General features: G+C 43.2%; 1 protein-coding gene and 1 non-coding gene across 2 annotated transcripts in view; both read right to left on the reverse strand.

Moving 5' to 3' along the window:
• Nucleotides 1-9,399, reverse strand: part of LOC134344762 (NACHT, LRR and PYD domains-containing protein 12-like) — a 33,518-nt gene extending 24,119 nt beyond the window's left edge. The window contains exons 1-5 of the mRNA XM_063044848.1: nucleotides 9,277-9,399; nucleotides 3,155-3,215; nucleotides 2,768-2,899; nucleotides 2,650-2,673; nucleotides 306-2,046 (exon numbers count right to left, since the gene is read on the reverse strand). Of these exons, the coding sequence (XP_062900918.1) occupies nucleotides 306-2,046; nucleotides 2,650-2,673; nucleotides 2,768-2,899; nucleotides 3,155-3,164 (1,907 nt within the window). The 5' untranslated portion in view covers nucleotides 3,165-3,215; nucleotides 9,277-9,399. The remainder of the gene's footprint in view (nucleotides 1-305; nucleotides 2,047-2,649; nucleotides 2,674-2,767; nucleotides 2,900-3,154; nucleotides 3,216-9,276) is intronic.
• LOC134346035 (U6 spliceosomal RNA) lies at nucleotides 3,366-3,472 on the reverse strand. The gene has a single exon (XR_010017799.1). It is a non-coding gene; the product is annotated as a U6 spliceosomal RNA (small nuclear RNA).
• Nucleotides 9,400-18,859: the final 9,460 nt, after the last annotated feature.

Raw genomic sequence — 18,859 nt, forward strand, 5'->3', positions numbered from 1 at the left:
TGAAGTGTTAAGTCATATTTGGGAACATAGTTGGCAGTGTTCAAACTAGCCATTTAGCCTTTTATAAGTTATGCTCAGATTCTTGGTGGATGCTGATGGAATAGTGCTTGGAGTAAAGTACAAAGTATGCATCCATTAAACTGTGGTAACATCTACCATATTTTAAACAGGCAGAAAGGGTTGGAGCCACGGTACGAATGCTGATATTGTGAATTGCAAACTGAGCTCACAGCATGACAAAAAGTAGCAGAATTCGCCTGACTCTGGAAGATGACGTAATAAAATACACAAAACCAGATACTCACTTTATCCCACTAAAATAATTTGCAATGAGAAGCAGTCTCTGTATGCCAATAGACGGCAGTTTATACACTGAGAGATCCAATTCTTGGTAGTTCTCTTCTGACATCTGCAAAGCAAAAGCTAGTGCAGCACACAGAGCTGGTGAGAGAGACTCAGATTTAAAGGTTCCAGTCTTGAAAGCAGCCTTTATGTCATCCAGGGCAGATACATCATTTAATTCACTTAGGCAGTACAATATATTGATGGTTTGCTCAGGAGGAATGTTTCTCTGCAAAGTCTTTTTCAAGAATTTAGCAATTTTCGGTGAGTCGTCTTTAGCTGTGTCAACTGCCACGAGCCCTTTTAAAAACTCCTGACTTTTTTGCATTCCTAGTCCGCAAAGGAACCTGAGAAAAAATTCCTGACATCCTTTCTTAACTGCACTCTCGCAGGCCTCTTTGCATATCAGGGAGTAACTGGGCTTTTCATACAACTTAAGTTTTTTTCCAAAAGCGTTCTTTTTATGGTTGTGAAAAGAAAGGAAGACATACAAGGCTGCAAAGTACTCCTGGACTACCAAATGGACAAAAGAATAGCTGGTTTGTTCATTTTCCCCAGCAATCTCTTTACAAAGGCCGCCACAAACAAATGAGACGTCAATTCCGTTATCTTCCAAATCCTTTTGACTAAATAAGACTGTCTGGGTAACATCTTTGGAGCTCTTTTCAAAAGCCAGCTTCCCTAATGCAAAGACTGAGTTTTGCTTTGACTGCAGAATTTTAGTCCGTTCACTGCCTTTTGCTTGTTCGGTTTTTTCCTGCTGGTATATAATCAGATAAACGAGGAACTGAGAATAGACTTCTGTAAGTGTTTGGGGTACTTCATCCACTCCTGCGGATTTCAACACAGCTTCCAAAACAGCAAACAGAGTACAACAAAAAGCAGGGACCAGGCACATGAAGAAGAGGCTCCGCTGTTTCTTCACAACCTGGATAATTCTCTCTGCCAGTTGATCATCTTTGCATCGCATACGGAAATAGGCTTCCTTTTCCTGGTCTTGGAAGCCTTTGATTTCAGTCATCCTGGTTATGAGGCTATCGGGTATGGCATTTTGAGTTCCAGCCCGGGTTGTTATCCAAATAGTAGCTGAAGGAACAAGTTGCCCTTTGATGAGATTGATGAGTAAAGTAGCAGGTGTGACAGCCATGTTCACATCTCGACATACCATGCATTTGGTAAAGTCTAATTCCAGTTCACCATCTGATAGGCCATCAATGATAAACATGGACTGGATTGATTCATTTGTCAAAATACTGTCACAGTTTTCTATATGTGGGTAATACTGTTTGACAAGGTCAGGTAGACTGATTTCCTTTTTCATTGTGGACAATAAACTAAGCTCGCGGAAGGAAAACCTGAAGATGAAATCGTAATTGCACAATGCAGCGCCTGTGGCCCAGTCGCAGATGAGTTTTTGTACAAGAACTGATTTTCCAATCCCAGCTATACCCCTTGTAACTACAGTCATGGGGGCTTTGGGCTGGTCAGCTAATGGCTCAAACAGGCGATCAAGTTCAATAAAGTTCTGTGAAGCCTCATCGGGCCGATCGGATTCGTTCATATCCACCTCAACGATGCCTACTTTGACAAATCGCTGGCACAGTGGGACTGAGCTTCCACCCCTCTTCCCGTATTCTACCATGTACTGAAACCAATCTCTTGATTTATTTTTGTGGATCTCTTTGAGATTTTGCAAATCAGCCTCTATGATGGGAAGTAAAAGTAGAGGTTAAAAAGGAAGACTTTTTAGAACAATGTCATTGAATCTCTCAGGTTTAAATGGTTAAACTGCCAAACAAACTATTGCATTGCAAATAAAAAACAGTATCCAGGAAGATGGATTCCATTTCATTATCTCAATTTTATTTCAAAATGAAGAAAATAAGCACTTTACAAAATGAAATTAGACCCAATCAGATACGGGGAAAATGAACAGGCTGGAGGCTGCAAAAATAGATGGAAACATGATCGTATATTAAAAGACAGAGAATTGGGGAACTATGGATGAGTGATATTTTGACAAGAGTAGGGATGGAATTGGATGCAGGAAGTGGAACTGTGGCTGAAATCCATTTTGCGTAGGTAAGGCTGGGGAAGAAAGTGGAGACATTACGGGTGATATTGAACGAACAAATAAAATTTTAGTAGCAAAGACTTTGAGGTGGGCGTAGAGGTGGGCATTTTAATGAAAGTAGAGAGAAATAAACTTGGAGTTAGTATGAAAAAATAACAGGAAGGAATAAGATTCAGAACTAAGAGAAATAACATACTTAAATCATAGCTCTGAATCATTGTTTTTGTACTTACCCGTAAGTGGTTTATCTGGGGCACCTGGAAATTTAAAAAGTGTCATGAATAATTTATCCAAAAATAGAAATATTCTAATTGTGCATTAAGCACTTGTGATGATAATTAATGTGATTACCTCCATAGTAGTTAACAATTGTCTTGTTGTCCATGGAAACTGACACAGGTCCAGAGATATGATCACTTTGAATATTGGGTGCAAACAGTTTTCCAGCACCACTGACATTCTGATGAGTTGTAATATTTTTGCCTTAAATATAATAACAATTTGAAATAATAGATTATCTCATTACAACATGGTTTATTCTCAAGCAAACTGCAATTTAATTAATTGTTTGCAGTTATGCTAATTTTCTATAGTTGCCCCCAGAAGCACATTTTCCAACGATATTTTCGAAAGTACTTTCTTGTGCCCTGTTCCATTATGGGGCCCAAGTATGTTTATTAGTTAATATGCAAAATTATTTTGTTACAAACAAATATTTTAAACTCTTTTTTGACTTACCTGTTGCCATGGTGCCAAGATGTGGATATTTGCACAATTAAAAACTCAGAATTTGAAATTCCTGCAAGAAAAAATACCAACAAAACAATTTGTTTTTGAGTACTGTTTTAAATTGTCGGAGGCTATTTGAGGCGCACGCCTTTGGGAGCATTTAATAGGAAGTGGGAGCTTGACCCCATTACCACTCCTGGCTATAACAACCTTAAGAAACAAAAGTATGGAATGCTTCATCAACATCCGTGTCATCCTTGCACAGGGGCCATGATAATCTTCTCCGTATCATTCCAATTGTAGTACGTGTGCTGCCGAAGTGAGCAGGTCCAGCTCCGGGCCTTCACATCTGGCTTAGCTACTAAACCCAGCGGAACCACTTCTACTGACAGGAGCAGGGGCAAAGGCAAAGGCGTGTTACTGACGCCTTAAAATCAGTCACTTTGGACAGATGGGGCTCATCAGACGTGGTTGGCAGCTCATCTAGGAGAAAGAAGACCCTGATTTGAAACGCAAACAACAGGAATTCTGCAGATGCTGGAAATTCAAGCAACATACATCAAAGTTGCTGGTGAACGCAGCAGGCCAAGCAGCATCTATAGGAAGAGGCGCAGTCGACGTTTCAGGCCGAGACCCTTCGTCAGGACTAACTGAAGGAAGAGTGAGTAAGGGATTTGAAAGCTGGAGGGGGAGGGGGAGATCCAAAATGATAGGAGAAGACAGGAGGGGGAGGGATAGAGCCGAGAGCTGGACAGGTGATAGGCAAAAGGGGATACGAGAGGATCATGGGACAGGAGGTTCGGGAAGAAAGACGGGGGGGGGGTGACCCAGAGGATGGGCAAGAGGTATATTCAGAGAGGGAGAAAAAGGAGAGTGAGAGAAAGAATGTGTGCATAAAAATGAGTAACAGATGGGGTACGAGGGGGAGGTGGGCCTAGCGGAAGTTAGAGAAGTCAATGTTCATGCCATCAGGTTGGAGGCTACCCAGACGGAATATAAGGTGTTGTTCCTCCAACCTGAGTGTGGCTTCATCTTTACAGTAGAGGAGGCCGTGGATAGACATGTCAGAATGGGAATGGGATGTGGAATTAAAATGTGTGGCCACTGGGAGATCCTGCTTTCTCTGGCGGACAGAGCGTAGATGTTCAGCAAAGCGGTCTCCCAGTCTGCGTTGGGTCTCACCAATATATAAAAGGCCACATCGGGAGCAGCGGACTCAGTATATCACCCCAGTCAACTCACAGGTGAAGTGATGCCTCACCTGGAAGGACTGTTTGGGGCCCTGAATGGTGGTAAGGGAGGAAGTGTAAGGGCATGTGTAGCACTTGTTCCGCTTACACGGATAAGTGCCAGGAGGGAGATCAGTGGGGAGGGATGGGGGGGACGAATGGACAAGGGATTTGAAACGATGTCTTGTGGCTATGCACTCATGGGGAAGGCTTCTGGAGTAAACTGTGAGGAAAAAATCCAAAGCTGGAGTCCCTATAGTAATCCTACGTTGAGCTCAATGCTGGCTGCCAATTCCTGCGATGCTGCTGTTACAAAACTGTATCGGTCTCTGCCATTCCTTTGGGTTTATCTGATGCGTGGAACAGGGGAGCCTTTTACATGGCCAACAGCTTACTCTCCATATCGCACTGCCCAGGCTTGCATATCTAGACAGCTAGGACACAACATCCACGGTTAACCCTGGCTGACAGAGGCCTCATTCAACTCACTGTTTTAAATTATATTTGATCTTTTATTTACTTGTAATGCCAGAAGTAACAAAAACCAATCTGAAATGGCTAGGCAACACTTTCTTTATATTTATGATATCTATTTATATATATTCTTAATCTGAATTCTAACGTGATTCTTCGCAAAATAATGTTTGCATTTTTGGATCTTTATGAGTTGAAGGTAGATGAACAATTGTTCTTGACAAGAGACTGATCTCAGAAATCACCAAGTTTTAAGTAAGCTTGAATCCTACGCAAGAATTCAAACTGTTGGCTCGAAGCTGTGCAGGTGCGCCGCTGTGCAGTAACTGAAATGTTCCCATGCACGTAGGCTTTGTTGCCGAGCAGATGGAATTTTCTTTTATAACAATGTTTTATTTAAGTGCTGGACAGTTTTCAGGCCATGTAAATATATCCTGCTCAGCTCAATGGCTGGTCTGCACAGCTGTTAAAAATATTGGAGAGGACACTGTGCTTAGCCCACTGCTCTGTACTCTCTATGCTCATGACCATGTAGCTAAGTACAACTCAAAATTTTCTGATGACTCCACTGTTGCTAGCAGAAACTCTGATTGACCTGTTCACGAGAGAGATAGATTAGCTGGTTGAATGCTGTCACAACAACCTTGAACACTAGCAGCTAGAATTCATTAGGAGTTTGAGGAGATTTGGTATGTTAACAGAGACTAGCAAATTTCTGTGGGCGTACGATGGAGAGCATCTTGACTGGTTGCACCACCTCCTGGTATGGGGACACCAATGTGCAGCAATGAATGAGACGACAGAGGGTTGTAGAGTCAGCCAGCTCGGACACAGGCACAGCCCTCCCCTCCGTATTTGATCACTTCGAGAGGTGATGCCTCAATATTATGGACCTTCACCATTTGGAACAAGTCCTCTTCTCATTACTACCATCAAGAAGGAGCCTGAAGACCACGCTCCATGTTTGAGAAACAGCTTCTTGCCCTCTGCCAACAAGTTTCTGAATGGTCCATGAACAATACCTTCTGTTGCACCATTTATATCTTTACTTATTTGTTTGTTATAACTTATAGCAGGGGTTCCCAACCTGGGGCTCGATTAAGGGCAGGAACCCACGGCATAAAAAAGCTTGTGAGCCCTTGACTGATAGTAATTTTGTGTCTTGCACTGTACTGCTGCCACAAAACAAGAAGTTGCACAACATGCGTCATTGATAATGAATCTGATTCCTGGAGCACAGAACAGGTCTGTCCAGGAACAGGTCCTTTGGCCCACCATATCTATGCCAGCCATGATGCCAATCCTGGCTAATCCCACTGGCCTGCCCTGCCCTATTTGCTGCTTGACAGCTTCTATATCCCCAGGTGAAAGATGCAACGTTTCCAAATCTCTTAATCTCTAGTCAATTCCAACTGGTATTCTAGACCCTGTGAATGAGTGTGACTATGTAGGAAAGAGATACTTTTACATTGAGAGCCTCAGATGAACTCTTCCTTATTGTCCACATTTTTGCTTCCATACAGTAGGTGTAACTGGACCATCGTACTCCTATTGCCCTATTTGTTACGTTGCATTGTGCAATTCAGGGTTCATTGTGCCCTATACTAATTTACCATTATGCCAAGTATGTACACAAATAACACACCATATGGGTTATGCACAGGAAATCAGGCCTGATCTACACTTGGTACGTGTGATTCTTGTCACATAGAACAGTGCAAGTCCTTTGACCTATGATGTTGTGCCAAGCTAATTCCTTCTGACAGCAAACAGTCTCTATCCCTCCATTCTCTGCATCTTCAAGTGTCTATCTAAAAACCTCAGAAAAGCCTCTGTCGTATCTGCCTGCACCACCACCCCCGACAGCACATCCCAGGCACCCTCTGCACTCTGTGTAAAAGATCATTTGCCCCTCGCTTCAGCTTTGAACTTTTCTCCCCCTCAGTTTAAATGCATGCCCTCTAGTATTGAACAGAATAAAGATATTGGCTACCCAATCTATCTCTCTCATAAATTTATAAACTTCAATCAGGTCTCCCCTTCACGTCTACTGCTGTAGAATGAGGAACACTAGTTGGCCCACCAGTCCTTATAGCGTACATCCTCTAATCCAGGCAGCATCCTGGTCTACGTCCCTCCGCAGCATCTCTTCTTCACCCTCTCCATATCTTCATGAGGTGATCAGAATTGAATGCAATTCTCTAAATGTGGCCTAACTAGAATTTTTAAAACCGCAACTTAACTTCTTGACTCTTGAACCCAATGCCTCCATTACTAAAGGTCGGCATGCCATACACCTTCTTTACCGCCCTACTGAGTTACGCAGCCATTTTCAGAGAGCTATGGGCTTGGCCCCCCCAAGACATCTCTATACATCACATGCACTGCGAAAAACTTTGTTTTGCATGCTGTCACACAGGTCATTTCAAAATATACTGCAGGTACATCAAAGTAATGCAAACAGAAAAGCAGTGACAGAATACGGAATATAGCATTGGAGTGACAGTTACAGAGAAAATGCAGTGGAGGTAGACAGTAAAGTGCAAGGGTCATGACAGGTAGATTGTGAGGTCAAAAGCCCATCTTTAATGTATAGGATGTAGTTGATAAAATTTTCAGTAATAGTATTAGAGCAAGGATACAAATCCATTCATCCTGGACATCCCATAGCATGGGACTCCAGTCTCACCAACGCTAACAAGAGCTTGCCATTGCCCTACACCATAGTATCTAGAGAGGTGAAACAAATGGCATCTGTCACTAACAGCCTCTGACAACGAAGTCCAACTCTTGGCCTTCACGTGTGGCTCAGCTACTAGGCCCAGTGGAACTGTTTCTACTGACAAGAGAAGGGGCAAAGGCTGATCACTGGCGCCTCAAAACCAGTTGCTTCGGGCAGGTGGGGCTCGTCAGCCTTGGATTGCAGCCCACCTAGGAGAAGGAAACCACTGATTTTAAACTCCCACAGCCTTGCCGCCATACCCACCCATGGGAAAGGTTTCTGGAGTAAACCCCAAGGAAGAAATCTGGAGCCGGGGCCCCGAAGGCAGTTTGATGTTGTTTACAACTTCACTCTGGCAACATCTGCGATGACATTGGTGCCAAGCTGCATTGGCGCTTGCCCTTCCCTTGGACTACATCAGTGATGTGGAGAGGGAGAGCCCGCTGCATGGGCAACAGCCAGTTCTTCAAATCTTCTTGCCCAGGCTTGCATCCTGGAGGAGACACAGTCCACCAGAGGCACAAACCCATGATCCCCTGAGACTGACAGCTGCCTACTACTACTATTCACCAAGGTTTGCTTTACCCATGGTGAATAAACCGAGACATATGACTGATAATAGTCCCTGGGGTTTATAACTAATTTATATTCCTGTCTGGGTTAACTGTTAGGTATTTCAGATTCCTGGGTGTCAAGATCTCTGAGGACTTAACCTGGTCCCATCATATCGATGTAGTTATAAAGAAAGCAAGACAGCGGCTATACTTCATTAGGAGTTTGAAGAGATTTGGTATGTCAACATATACACTCAGAAACTTCTATGGATGTACCGTGGAGAGCATTCTGACAGGCTGCATCACTGTCTGTTTGGGGGGGGGGGGGGCGCGGCTACTGCACTGGACCGAAAGAAGCCGCAGAGGGTTGTAAATTAGTCAGCTCCATCTTGGGTAATAGCCTGCAAAGTACCCAGGACATCTTCAAGGAGCGGTGTCTCAGAAAGGCAGCGTCCATTATTAAGGACCTGAAGCACCCAGGACATGCCCTTCTCTCACTGTTACCATCAGGTAGGAGGTACAGAAGCCTGAAGGCACACACTCAGTGATTCAGGATCAGCTTATTCCCCTCTGCCATCCGATTCCTAAATGGACATTGAACCCTTGGACATTACCTCACTTTTTTTAATATATAGTATTTCTGTTTTTTGCATGAATTTTAATCTATTCAGAAACATACTGTAATTGATGTACTTTTTTGGGTTTTTTCTTCTAGGTTATGTATTGCATTGAACTGTTGCCACTAAGTTAACAAATTTCACCTCACATGCCAGTGATAATAAATCTGATTCTGACTCTGATATAATTATAAAAGAAAATTCTGGAAATACTCAACAGATCAGGGTGTGGAGTAAGAAATAATTGACATTTCAGGTTGATGATCTGATGAAAATTTCCGTTAAAACGTCATTCGCCTAAAATATTGGCTCTTTTCCCCACTCCACAGATGCTTTCTGACAGGTTGGGTATTTCAACACGGTTTGTAAACCCAAGCTATTCCTGCAATGTACTGGATTAAAATTCCACCCAAAAAGCAGAGATAATAGTTCTAGCAAACTTTATTATTGCTAATTTGTTATGTTAAAACATGAAATCTTTCAGAAAATAGCTTCAATTGATAGATGGATTTTTTTAAAGTAAGGTATAACTCACCACAAATAGACACAGCTCTTTTCCAGCATTAACTTCAAGTAGATCCCCAATAAATTCAACACTTTGTTCAGATATCTGTGCAAGTTTGTTACTGATGTCTTGAAAGACACAAGGATTTTTTTCTCTGACTATATTTGTCAAGTTCAACTTACTTTTTCACTATTGAAGCCATAAAGGTTATATATTAACTCCAACAGAACTCCACTTATAGCTCTTCTCAATAACACTATTTTATTGTATTTGGTTTCATTGCTTCTTGTTGAACTAATTTGCTCTTCATAAAGATACTAGAGTCCAAAGATTTCTGTTTCAGATTTCATAAAATTAATGATTGCTAATCATAAATGTTCTACTCGTTGACATCTTGGAAAACAAATTTATGGTATTAATATTACATTTCAGCCATTGTGAACAGGATTTGAAGTGCTTTAACAATTTACCGATGCTGAGTTGACTCTTTTACTCAAGACCAAAGCTAGAACCTAGTCTTAAGTTCCAGTGCTGGAACAGACCTGAGGTTTGTTGCAGCATTTTTCTGCTCAGTTGCCTGTTTTCATGGCTGCCTTTTGTGCAAGTTATACTTTAATTTTTGATATATTGCCTTGGTGTGCTTTGGCACGTGTAACTGATTTCACCGAGCCAGAAATATTAAATGAAATAATGAATAGGTGATACGTTTGTGCCAAGGTATTCTTTGCGTTCACTGGCACAGCACTCTCAGTCATCATTTATGAATCCTTTCACACAGATTGCACCCAATTTCAATAAAACAATTTCAGTTTCTATTAGAATAATGGGGAGAATAATTATAGAATAATTAGAGTAATGGGGAGAAGATGGCGGCACGATGACAGCACGCACGGCCTCTCCAGTGATGAATATCTGTTATCTGTCAAGTAGGGAACCGTGCACAATCCTGATTTGATGGAGACAGACATGAGTGCATAGCGGAACATCTGGAAAACTTCTGAAATGTCTGCTTTGCTACCACTGTTACTGTGTAGTAACCGGAATCTCTGGAGCTGAAGGCCTCAAAATCCTCGACTTTGCGTGTTTCAGCGGCCGGGGAGAGGTTGAAGGCACTCGGCAGAGGATGGCACGCGGGAGGCTGTATCGGAGAGGCTGATCGGAAGCTCGGAGTTTTCGGACGGATGGACTCAGGGTCGGCTGTGGTCGGCTGCGGTCGGCTGCTTCCAAGGTATCGGCAAGTTGCCGGTGCCTGGAGGTTTATGGCAGGGAGTTTCTCCCTTTTGCCACCGCTATCGGGGACTCGGGAGTCGATCGACTCGGGACTTTGAAACTTTTTTTTACAATGGTCTGTTCTTCATCAAATTATCATATTGCTTTGCATTGCTGTAACTATATGTTATAATTATGTGGTTTTGTCAGTGTTAGCCTTTGGTCTGTCTTGTTTTCTGTGATATCACGCCAGAGAAACATTGTAACATTTCTTAATGCATGTATGCATTTCTAAATGACAATAAAAGAGGACTGAGTGTCCTCATAATCTAATCTAATAATAAACAATCCAGCAATTGTAAAGTGTTCTGATGATAAGGATTAAATTAAGGCAACTGAAAGTAGTTAACGTGCAAAAACTGTCGTAACATTAAAGTTATTTACTTGCAATCTTGGAATCAGGCACAACTGTAAACAAGGGAAATATTGTTAAAAGGCAATTAAATATCATAGAAGTTAAGTTAGTTGAATAAGGAACAAAGTTTTGACTCTTAGAATTTCTCAAAATAAATTGCTTTCATTAGGGAGCTTAAGGTAATGGATCCCTTAATGGCCCAAGTTTGCTAACCATACGAAGATAGATGGACGGGCAGGTAGTGTTGAGGAAGCATGAAGTCTGCAGAAGGACTTATAGAGATTAGGACAGTGGACAAAGAAGTAGCAGATGGAGTATAGGGTAGAAAAGTGTGTGGTAGTTGTTAGGACACTTTTGGGGTTGGGACGTAAAGCGAATAGTGACTTCAGTTACCAACCTTCAGATCTGAATATGCATTGAAGATTACATCTAAAATGTAACTCTGAACAATGGGTAGACAATGCTGATTTAAATTCATTATTTGTGTGTCTGTAGTATGGGTGCAAAAGAGGGAGGTGTGAAAGGGGGTGTTGTTCAAATGAAGCATTGTAAATATGGATTTCTTTGAATTGTCCTGAATTTGTCTTCTATCGTTAGCACATGAAATGTTGTGTGGACCTGCTTGGGTCAGCGGTACATGGGGATGCTACAGATGAATGCTAAAACTGTGGCCTATCAGGACATGGTTAGAGGCAGTATCCAAAAAAAATGGAAAGAAAAACAGGTGAAAGACATGGCAGATACATAATCTCTCACCCCTTCAATGCCCAGTCTGATCAAACTGACTGCCGAACAGATCGTAGAGCTAGTGAAGATGGCTTCTAGTCCAGATAAAGAGGTAGCAGCAGCCCTCACTGCTTGCACTGGCGACCCGCAGGTGTACACAACAGCATTGTTCAGGGCCGGCTATGGGATATGTTGGTTGACACGGGGGCATCAATTTTGATAACTGACCTGTCCTTGCCAACATCCGGACAGGCTATTTATGTTACAGGTGTAACAGGAAAAACAGTGAAAGCAGAAAGTAACGAGTTGCAGATATTTGAAATCGGTGGGATGCTGCTTCCAGTGTACTTCTGGGTCTGTCCAAATAATGAGAGTACTATCCTTGGAATAGCCATTCTAAGGGAAGCAGGGGCCATTATCGATTCAGGAAAGGGAAAAATAATATGGACAAGCCAGGAGCAGCGAACACGTTCAACCTACAGAGTACACAACATAGTCAGCATAGCTGCAGCCGCTCTGATTATTAGAGACTGGAGCCAGGACGGTGTCTGTGGGTTACTTCGTCAGCAATTCCCAGCAGTGTGGGCCAGACGCAAGCAAGATGGTGATCGAGTAAAGATAAAGTCAATTAAAATAGTCCCCAATAGGCAGTGTCTCATAAATACTGATACCCTGACAGCTGCCCATAGGACAGTAACAATAGTTAGGGACACAAATGATCCCACGAGCAGCGTCCTAACAGAGGGGGAGGCACACGAGTGTCAAAAGGAAATACAGCTGGAAGAAGATATCAGTGTGAGGGAGATATCTCTGGAAGGGAAGCAGAGGAAATTTTTAGAGCTGGGTCTTTGAGGTACATAGACAGGAAGCCACGGACTGGGTGGGCCATGATGAAGGAAACAGCTGAAGAATTAGTTTCAGGAGCACTGACAGCGGGTTGATCAGCTCAGGGGGCAGAACTGTGGCACTGATAGAAGCACTGTGCAACAGTAAAAGCAGACGAGCAAATGAATATACAGACAGCCGGTATGCCTTCGGGGTGGTGCACGACTATCTGATACCATGGGAGTGACAAGGATTTGTAACCTCAACAGGGCCAGGTATTGAGCACACGCATGTAATACAAGAACTGCTGGAAGCAGTGAGTCTGCCAGCAGAGGCGGCAGTGATTAAAGTAAAAGCTCACCAGAAAGGGGAGAGTACGGAGCAGAAAGGAAACGAGTGGGCAGGCATCAGTGCAAAGAAGGCAGCAGAGGTACGGGAAGCAATTGAAATTGCAAGTGTGCAGGAAGAAACGACTGAAGCCAGTTTAGTGGAGCTATACAAAGGGGTGGAGAAGGAGAAATGGGAGAGAAAGAGACAAAAGGAAATCTTCCCAAGGTGGGGAACCACAGTTCTGGCGGACTCAGATCAGGGAGCACATTTCACAGAGGAAGTGATGAACGAAATATATCGACTGTTAGGGATTTGACAACAGTTCCGTGTACCCTACCACCCTCAGAGTTCAAGATGGGTAGAAAGGATGAACCAAACAATCTGTAATTTAATTGAATTGATTTTATTTCTTACATCCTTCACATATATGAGGAGTAAAAATCTTTACGTTACGTCTCCATCTAAATGTGCAATGTGCAATCATAGTGATTTGTAATAATTTGTAATAAATAGAACAGTCAATGTAATATAGTATACGCTCGTCAGCGTGAGTTCATCAGTCTGGTGGCCTGGTGGAAGAAGCTGTCCCGGAGCCTGTTGGTCCTGGCTTTTATGCTGTGGTACTGCTTCCCGGATGGTAGCAGCTGGAATAGATTGTGGTTCGGATGGCTTAGGTCCCCAATGATCTTATAGGCCCTTTTTACACACCTGTCCTTGTAAATGTCCTGAATCGTGGGAAGTTCACAACTACAGATGCGCTGGGCTGTCTGCACCACTCTCTGCAGAGTCCTGCGATTGAGGGAAGTACAGTTCCCATACCAGACAGTGATGCAGCCAGTCAGGATGCTCTCAATTGTGCCCCTGTAGAAAGTTTTTAGGATTTGGGAGCCCATACCAAACTTCCTCAACCGTCTGAGGTGGAAGAGGTACTGTTGTGCCTTTTTCACCACACAATTGGTGTGTATAGACCACAGGAGATCCTCGGTGATGTGGATGCCAAGGAACTCGAAGCTGTTCACCCTCTCAACCCCAGATCAATCGATGTCAATAGGGGTTAGCCAGTCTCCATTCCTCCTGTAATCCACAACCAGCTGCTTTGTTTTTGCAATATTGAGGGTGAGATTGTTTCCTTGACACCACTGTGTCAGAGAAATGACTTCTTCCCTGTAGGCCACCTCATTATTGTTTGAGATAAGGCCAGTCAATGTAGTGTCATCAGCAAATTTAATTAGCAGATTAGAGCTGTGGGTGGTGACACAATCATGGGTATACAGAGAGCAAAGGAGGGGACTCAGTACACAGCCCTGAGGGGCTCCTGTATTGAGAGTCAGAGGGGTGGAGGTGAGCGAGCCTACTCTTACAACCTGCTGGTGATCTGACAGGAAGTTCCAGCTGCACAAGGCAGAGTGAAGGCCGAGGTCTCTGAGCTTCTTGTCAAGCCTGGATGGAACTATGGTGTTGAATGTTGAACTGTAGTCCAAGAGCAGCATTCTCACATAAGCATCCTTAGCCATAGAATGCCTTAGCCAAAGCTATAACTGAGGTGAGAAAGACACGGGTTGACGTATTACCAGGAATCCTGATGAGATTGTGAGCAACCCCAAACTGCACGCTGGCTTATGAATTATTGATGGGGCAAGCAAACTGACTCCCTTATGGGGTAATTACAGGCTGTGGTGAGCCTGGGGCTTACTGGGATAGAATGACACAGCATGTGAAAGTCTTTTGTAAATAACTTAAAGCGTTGAAGGACCGAGCAAAACAACAGCAGCACGTTGCTGATCAAAGAGAGCCAGAGGGAAAGGGGATAGTCCTCCCACAGCCAGCTGATCAAGTCACGGTGAGGGTACTGCCTGAAAGGGCAGGGTTTGCTCCCAGATGGATAGGACCACTGATGGCACTTTTAACAAGTGGCACTTGTGTCTGGGTGCAGACCCGGCGAGCCAGCCCATGAAAACACTGGACTCAGGTTAAACCATACGACTCACCACCTTGTTGTCCCCACAGACAGAGCAGGGGATCAAGTGTACCCAGTAACCGTGTAATTACAGAGAACCTAGAAGTTGAACACCGGGCAGCCACACCAGAGCTGAGCACGGTTGTTGGAAACACACCCCCAGAAAATGTGAAGGCAGAAGACACCGAGATCATGACAGAAACCCATGAATAGCATGCTAAATTGTGATGGTCACGGTACTCTGTAATTAAGGCTGGTTTCTAAAGGTAGATGATTAATTGAATAACACAGAACAGAAAAGATATTGGGGAAATTGGGTGGGGAGGGATTTACGTTAAAGCAGAAACATCAAGCTCCACAACTTCAATGGCATGGCAGACTGAGAAAGATCACACACGGCATTTGAAGGCAGTCATCCCCATCCTGAATGGGGAGTGAATACAAATCAGCTGGGCCCTTTCAGCAGTTGGGTCAGTGATCGAATGGACAGCTTGCAAGAGGATGTCACTGGGGAGAGGTCCTTGCCATCATTCAAATAGAGACCACCCCAACCCTTTCCAGTACATTGATGAGAGGGCCTGTGAACCTGATGCACTTACCTTGCTGATGCCCCTGGAAAGAGAGAGTTTTCGCTACCAGAGAACATAGGGGTGAAGACCGGGAATGTGATTAAGCTGCAATCGGCCAGTAGGGAAGGGCCAACTGGTGTACAAATGAAGCTGCATTTCTAAAGACGGTTGTTCAGAGGAGAAGATGGCGACGTGACGCAGCGTGTGTGGCAGCTCCAAATTGATATCGTATTTATGAAGTAGGATGCCGTGCACAATCCTGATTTGATGGAGACAGCCGTGAGAAGCACGGAGGAATATCTGCAGAAACTTCTGAAATGCCTGCTTCGCTGACGCTGCTACTGTGCAATTGAGAATCTCCGGAAGGGAAGGCCCCAAATCCTCGGCTTTGCCTATTGCCTGTTGCCGGAGCCAGGGTCGAAGCGCTCAGCAGAGATGGTGCTCTGTGCTCGGTGTCAGAGAGCTGGTCAGGGGCTCGAAGTTTTCAGACGGACTCGGAGTTGGACTGTGGTCGGGTGCTTCCAGGATGCTGCATCGGCAAGTTTGCGGCGCTGGAAGCTCATGGGCAGGAAGAGTTTTCTTCCTTCAACCGTCTGCGTGAGATGATGAGACTTTCAAGAGACTTTGATTCTTTTTACTGCGCCCATGGTCTGTTCTTCTATCAAATTGCTTGCACTGTTGTAACTATATGTTATAATTATGTGGTTTTTGTCAGTTTTTTTTTGGTCTGGGTTTGTTTTGTGTTTCTGTGATATCTTTCTGGAGGAACAAATTGTGTCATTTCTTAATGCATGCATTACTAAATGACAATAAAAGAGGACTGCGTGTCCTCATAATCTAATCAAATCTAATCTAATTTCTGGAACAATCTCTCTGCTTAGCAGGTAGTCATTAGGGATGATAGGGTAGATCTAGATGCACATAGAGTAATTGGGAGGGTTCTGAAGCAGGGCATTTCTGCTGACCTATTTAAGAAGATCCTTCTGAAAATTGACCTTTCCTGGTACAATTTTATTTTGTCCAGGAGGCCCAAGAGGAGGGACTGTTTTTGGGATTAGGTCATAAAGTGAATATTGACTTCAGTGAACAATCTTCAGATCTGAATATGCATTGAAAATTAAATCTAAAATGCAACTCTGAACAATGGGTGGACAATGCCAATATAAATTCATTATTTGTGGGTACTTGGGCGTCTGTAGTATGTGTCCGAAGGAGAGAGATGTGAAAGGGGGTGCAGTTCAAAGGAAGCATTGTAAATATGGATTTTGTTGAATTGTCCTGAATGTGTCTTTGATCTTTAGCACATGAAGTGTTGTGTAGGGCTGGGCCGAGCAGACCATTTCCAGAAGGATCTGCTGTGTTATGTTTTGATGAATAAAGAGGCTGCTTCACAGCTACCAGTACTTTTCTCCAGTGACTTCATTCACGCAAAAACAGCAGTGCTCTTTGATTGAAGGATAAAGGTAAAAACTATCTTCTAAATGGGGAGAAAAATCATAAATCAGAGGTGCAAAAGGACTTGAGAGTCCTTATGCAGGATTCATTAAAGGTTAACTTGCAGGTTAAGTCGGTGGTAAGGAAGGCAAATTCAGTGTTAGCATTCATTTCGCGAAGCAAGGGTGTAACACCGAGGCTTTATAAAGCATTGGTCAGACCACACTCAGAGTATTGTGAGTAATTTTGGGCCCCTTTTCTAATGATGGATGTGCTGGCACTGGAGAAAGTCCAGAGGAGGTTCACAAGTATGATTCTGGAAACGAAAGGGTTAACGTATGAGCAGCTTTTGTTGGCTAAGGGCCTGTTTTCGCTGGTGTTTAAGTAATGAATGAAGGGGAATCTCATTGAAACCTATCGAATATTGAAAGGCCTAGATAGAGTGGACATGGAGAAGATGCTTCATGTTGCGGGGGATTCTAGGACCAGAGGCACAGACTCAGAATACAAGGACATCCCTTTAGAACAGAGGTGAGGAGGTATTTCTTTAGCCAGAGGGTGGTGAATCGGTGGAACTCATTGCCACGGGTGGCTGTGGAGGCCATTGGGAATATTTAAAGTGGAGGTTGTTAGGTTTTTGATTAGTAAGGGTGTCAAAGGCAGTAGAATAGGGTTGAGAGTGATAATAAATCAGCTGTGATTGAATGGTGAGGCATTCTCCTCATTCCCCCTCATTCATTAATTATCTCATTAATCTATAACCAGACAGCTTCATAACCTTTAGCAGACCCTGGCCTCTGCCTATCAGAGATACTGCTGTTATCCTAAGCATTTCTCCCAGAGACTCTCTGAAACTCTTTCCCATTCCCATTTCTGATGAAAAATTTCAACCTCTGTTTTTCTTTCTGTAAATGTCACCGACACTACTGGGTGCTTCCGGCCATTCCTGGTTTTATTTTATATTTTCATTGCAAGTTTCCTTTTCTGATTTTTTTCTGCTGATGGTCATTGGGAAAGGTGCATTAGAAGTGACAGAGGTGTAGTCAATTCAACTTGTGCTGTAGGAATGCACTACTGACACCCTCTTCCTGAATGTCAGTACATTTCAGCTTTCGCCATCTCCCAATCAATTCAATAAATTTTCAGTTAAGTCCAAAGATCAGTACACTGCTCCACAAGGGCAAGATCTAAAGAGGTGAATCTTGCAGCAAGCTAATTAAATAGAACTGGACTGATCCCAGTCAGTGAACAGGGGCACGAGAAGAAGTAGTCTTTTTACTTATGTCCATGATTGAAGATTTAAAAAGGCAACATTTTGTGGCAGTTTTCAGAGTTGGACTGCGCCCAATCAATAAACGGGATTCATTAGAGAGGGTGAATAAAGAGATGTCAAAGCCAACATAAAAACCAAAGAGTGGGCATCTAATAGAGTGAAAATTAGTGGGAAGCTAGAAGATTGGGAAGCTTTTAGAAACCAATAGAAGATAAAGATGGAATGCGTGAATAAGCCAACAATAATATTAAAAAGGATACCAAAAGTTTCTTCAGATACATAAAGTGTAAAAAAGAGGTGAGAGTGGATATCAGACCACTAGAAAATTATGCTGGACAGGTAGTAATGGGAGACAATGAAATGGCTGATGAATTTAAATATTTTGCATCAGTCTTCACTGTGGAAGATATTCCCAGTGTGGTGGAAGTTCCAGGATGTCAGGGGTCATGTGTGAAGCTGCCATAACTAGAGAGAAAGTTCTTGGGAAACTGAAAGGTCTGAAGGGAGATAAAACACCTGGACCAGATGATATACACACCAGAGTTCTGAAGGAGGTGGCTGAAGAGATCGTGGTGGCATTAGTAATGATCTTTCAAGAATCATTAGATTCTGGAATGGTTCCAGAAGACTGGAAAATTACAAATGTCACTCCATTCTTCGAGAAGTTATAGAGGCAGAAGAAAGGAAGCAATAGGCCAGTTTGTATGACCTCAGTGGATGGAAAGATGTTAGAGTTGATTATTAAAGGTGATGCCTCGGGGTACCAGGAGGCCATGATAACACAGGCTGTAGTCTGCATGATTTCTTCAAGGGAAAATCTTGCCTGACAAATCTGTTGGAATTCTTTGAAGAAGTAACAAAGGAGAATTGGTTGA

This window comes from Mobula hypostoma, chromosome 4, assembly GCF_963921235.1.
Source record: "Mobula hypostoma chromosome 4, sMobHyp1.1, whole genome shotgun sequence".
Classification (NCBI taxonomy): Eukaryota; Metazoa; Chordata; class Chondrichthyes; order Myliobatiformes; family Myliobatidae; genus Mobula; species Mobula hypostoma.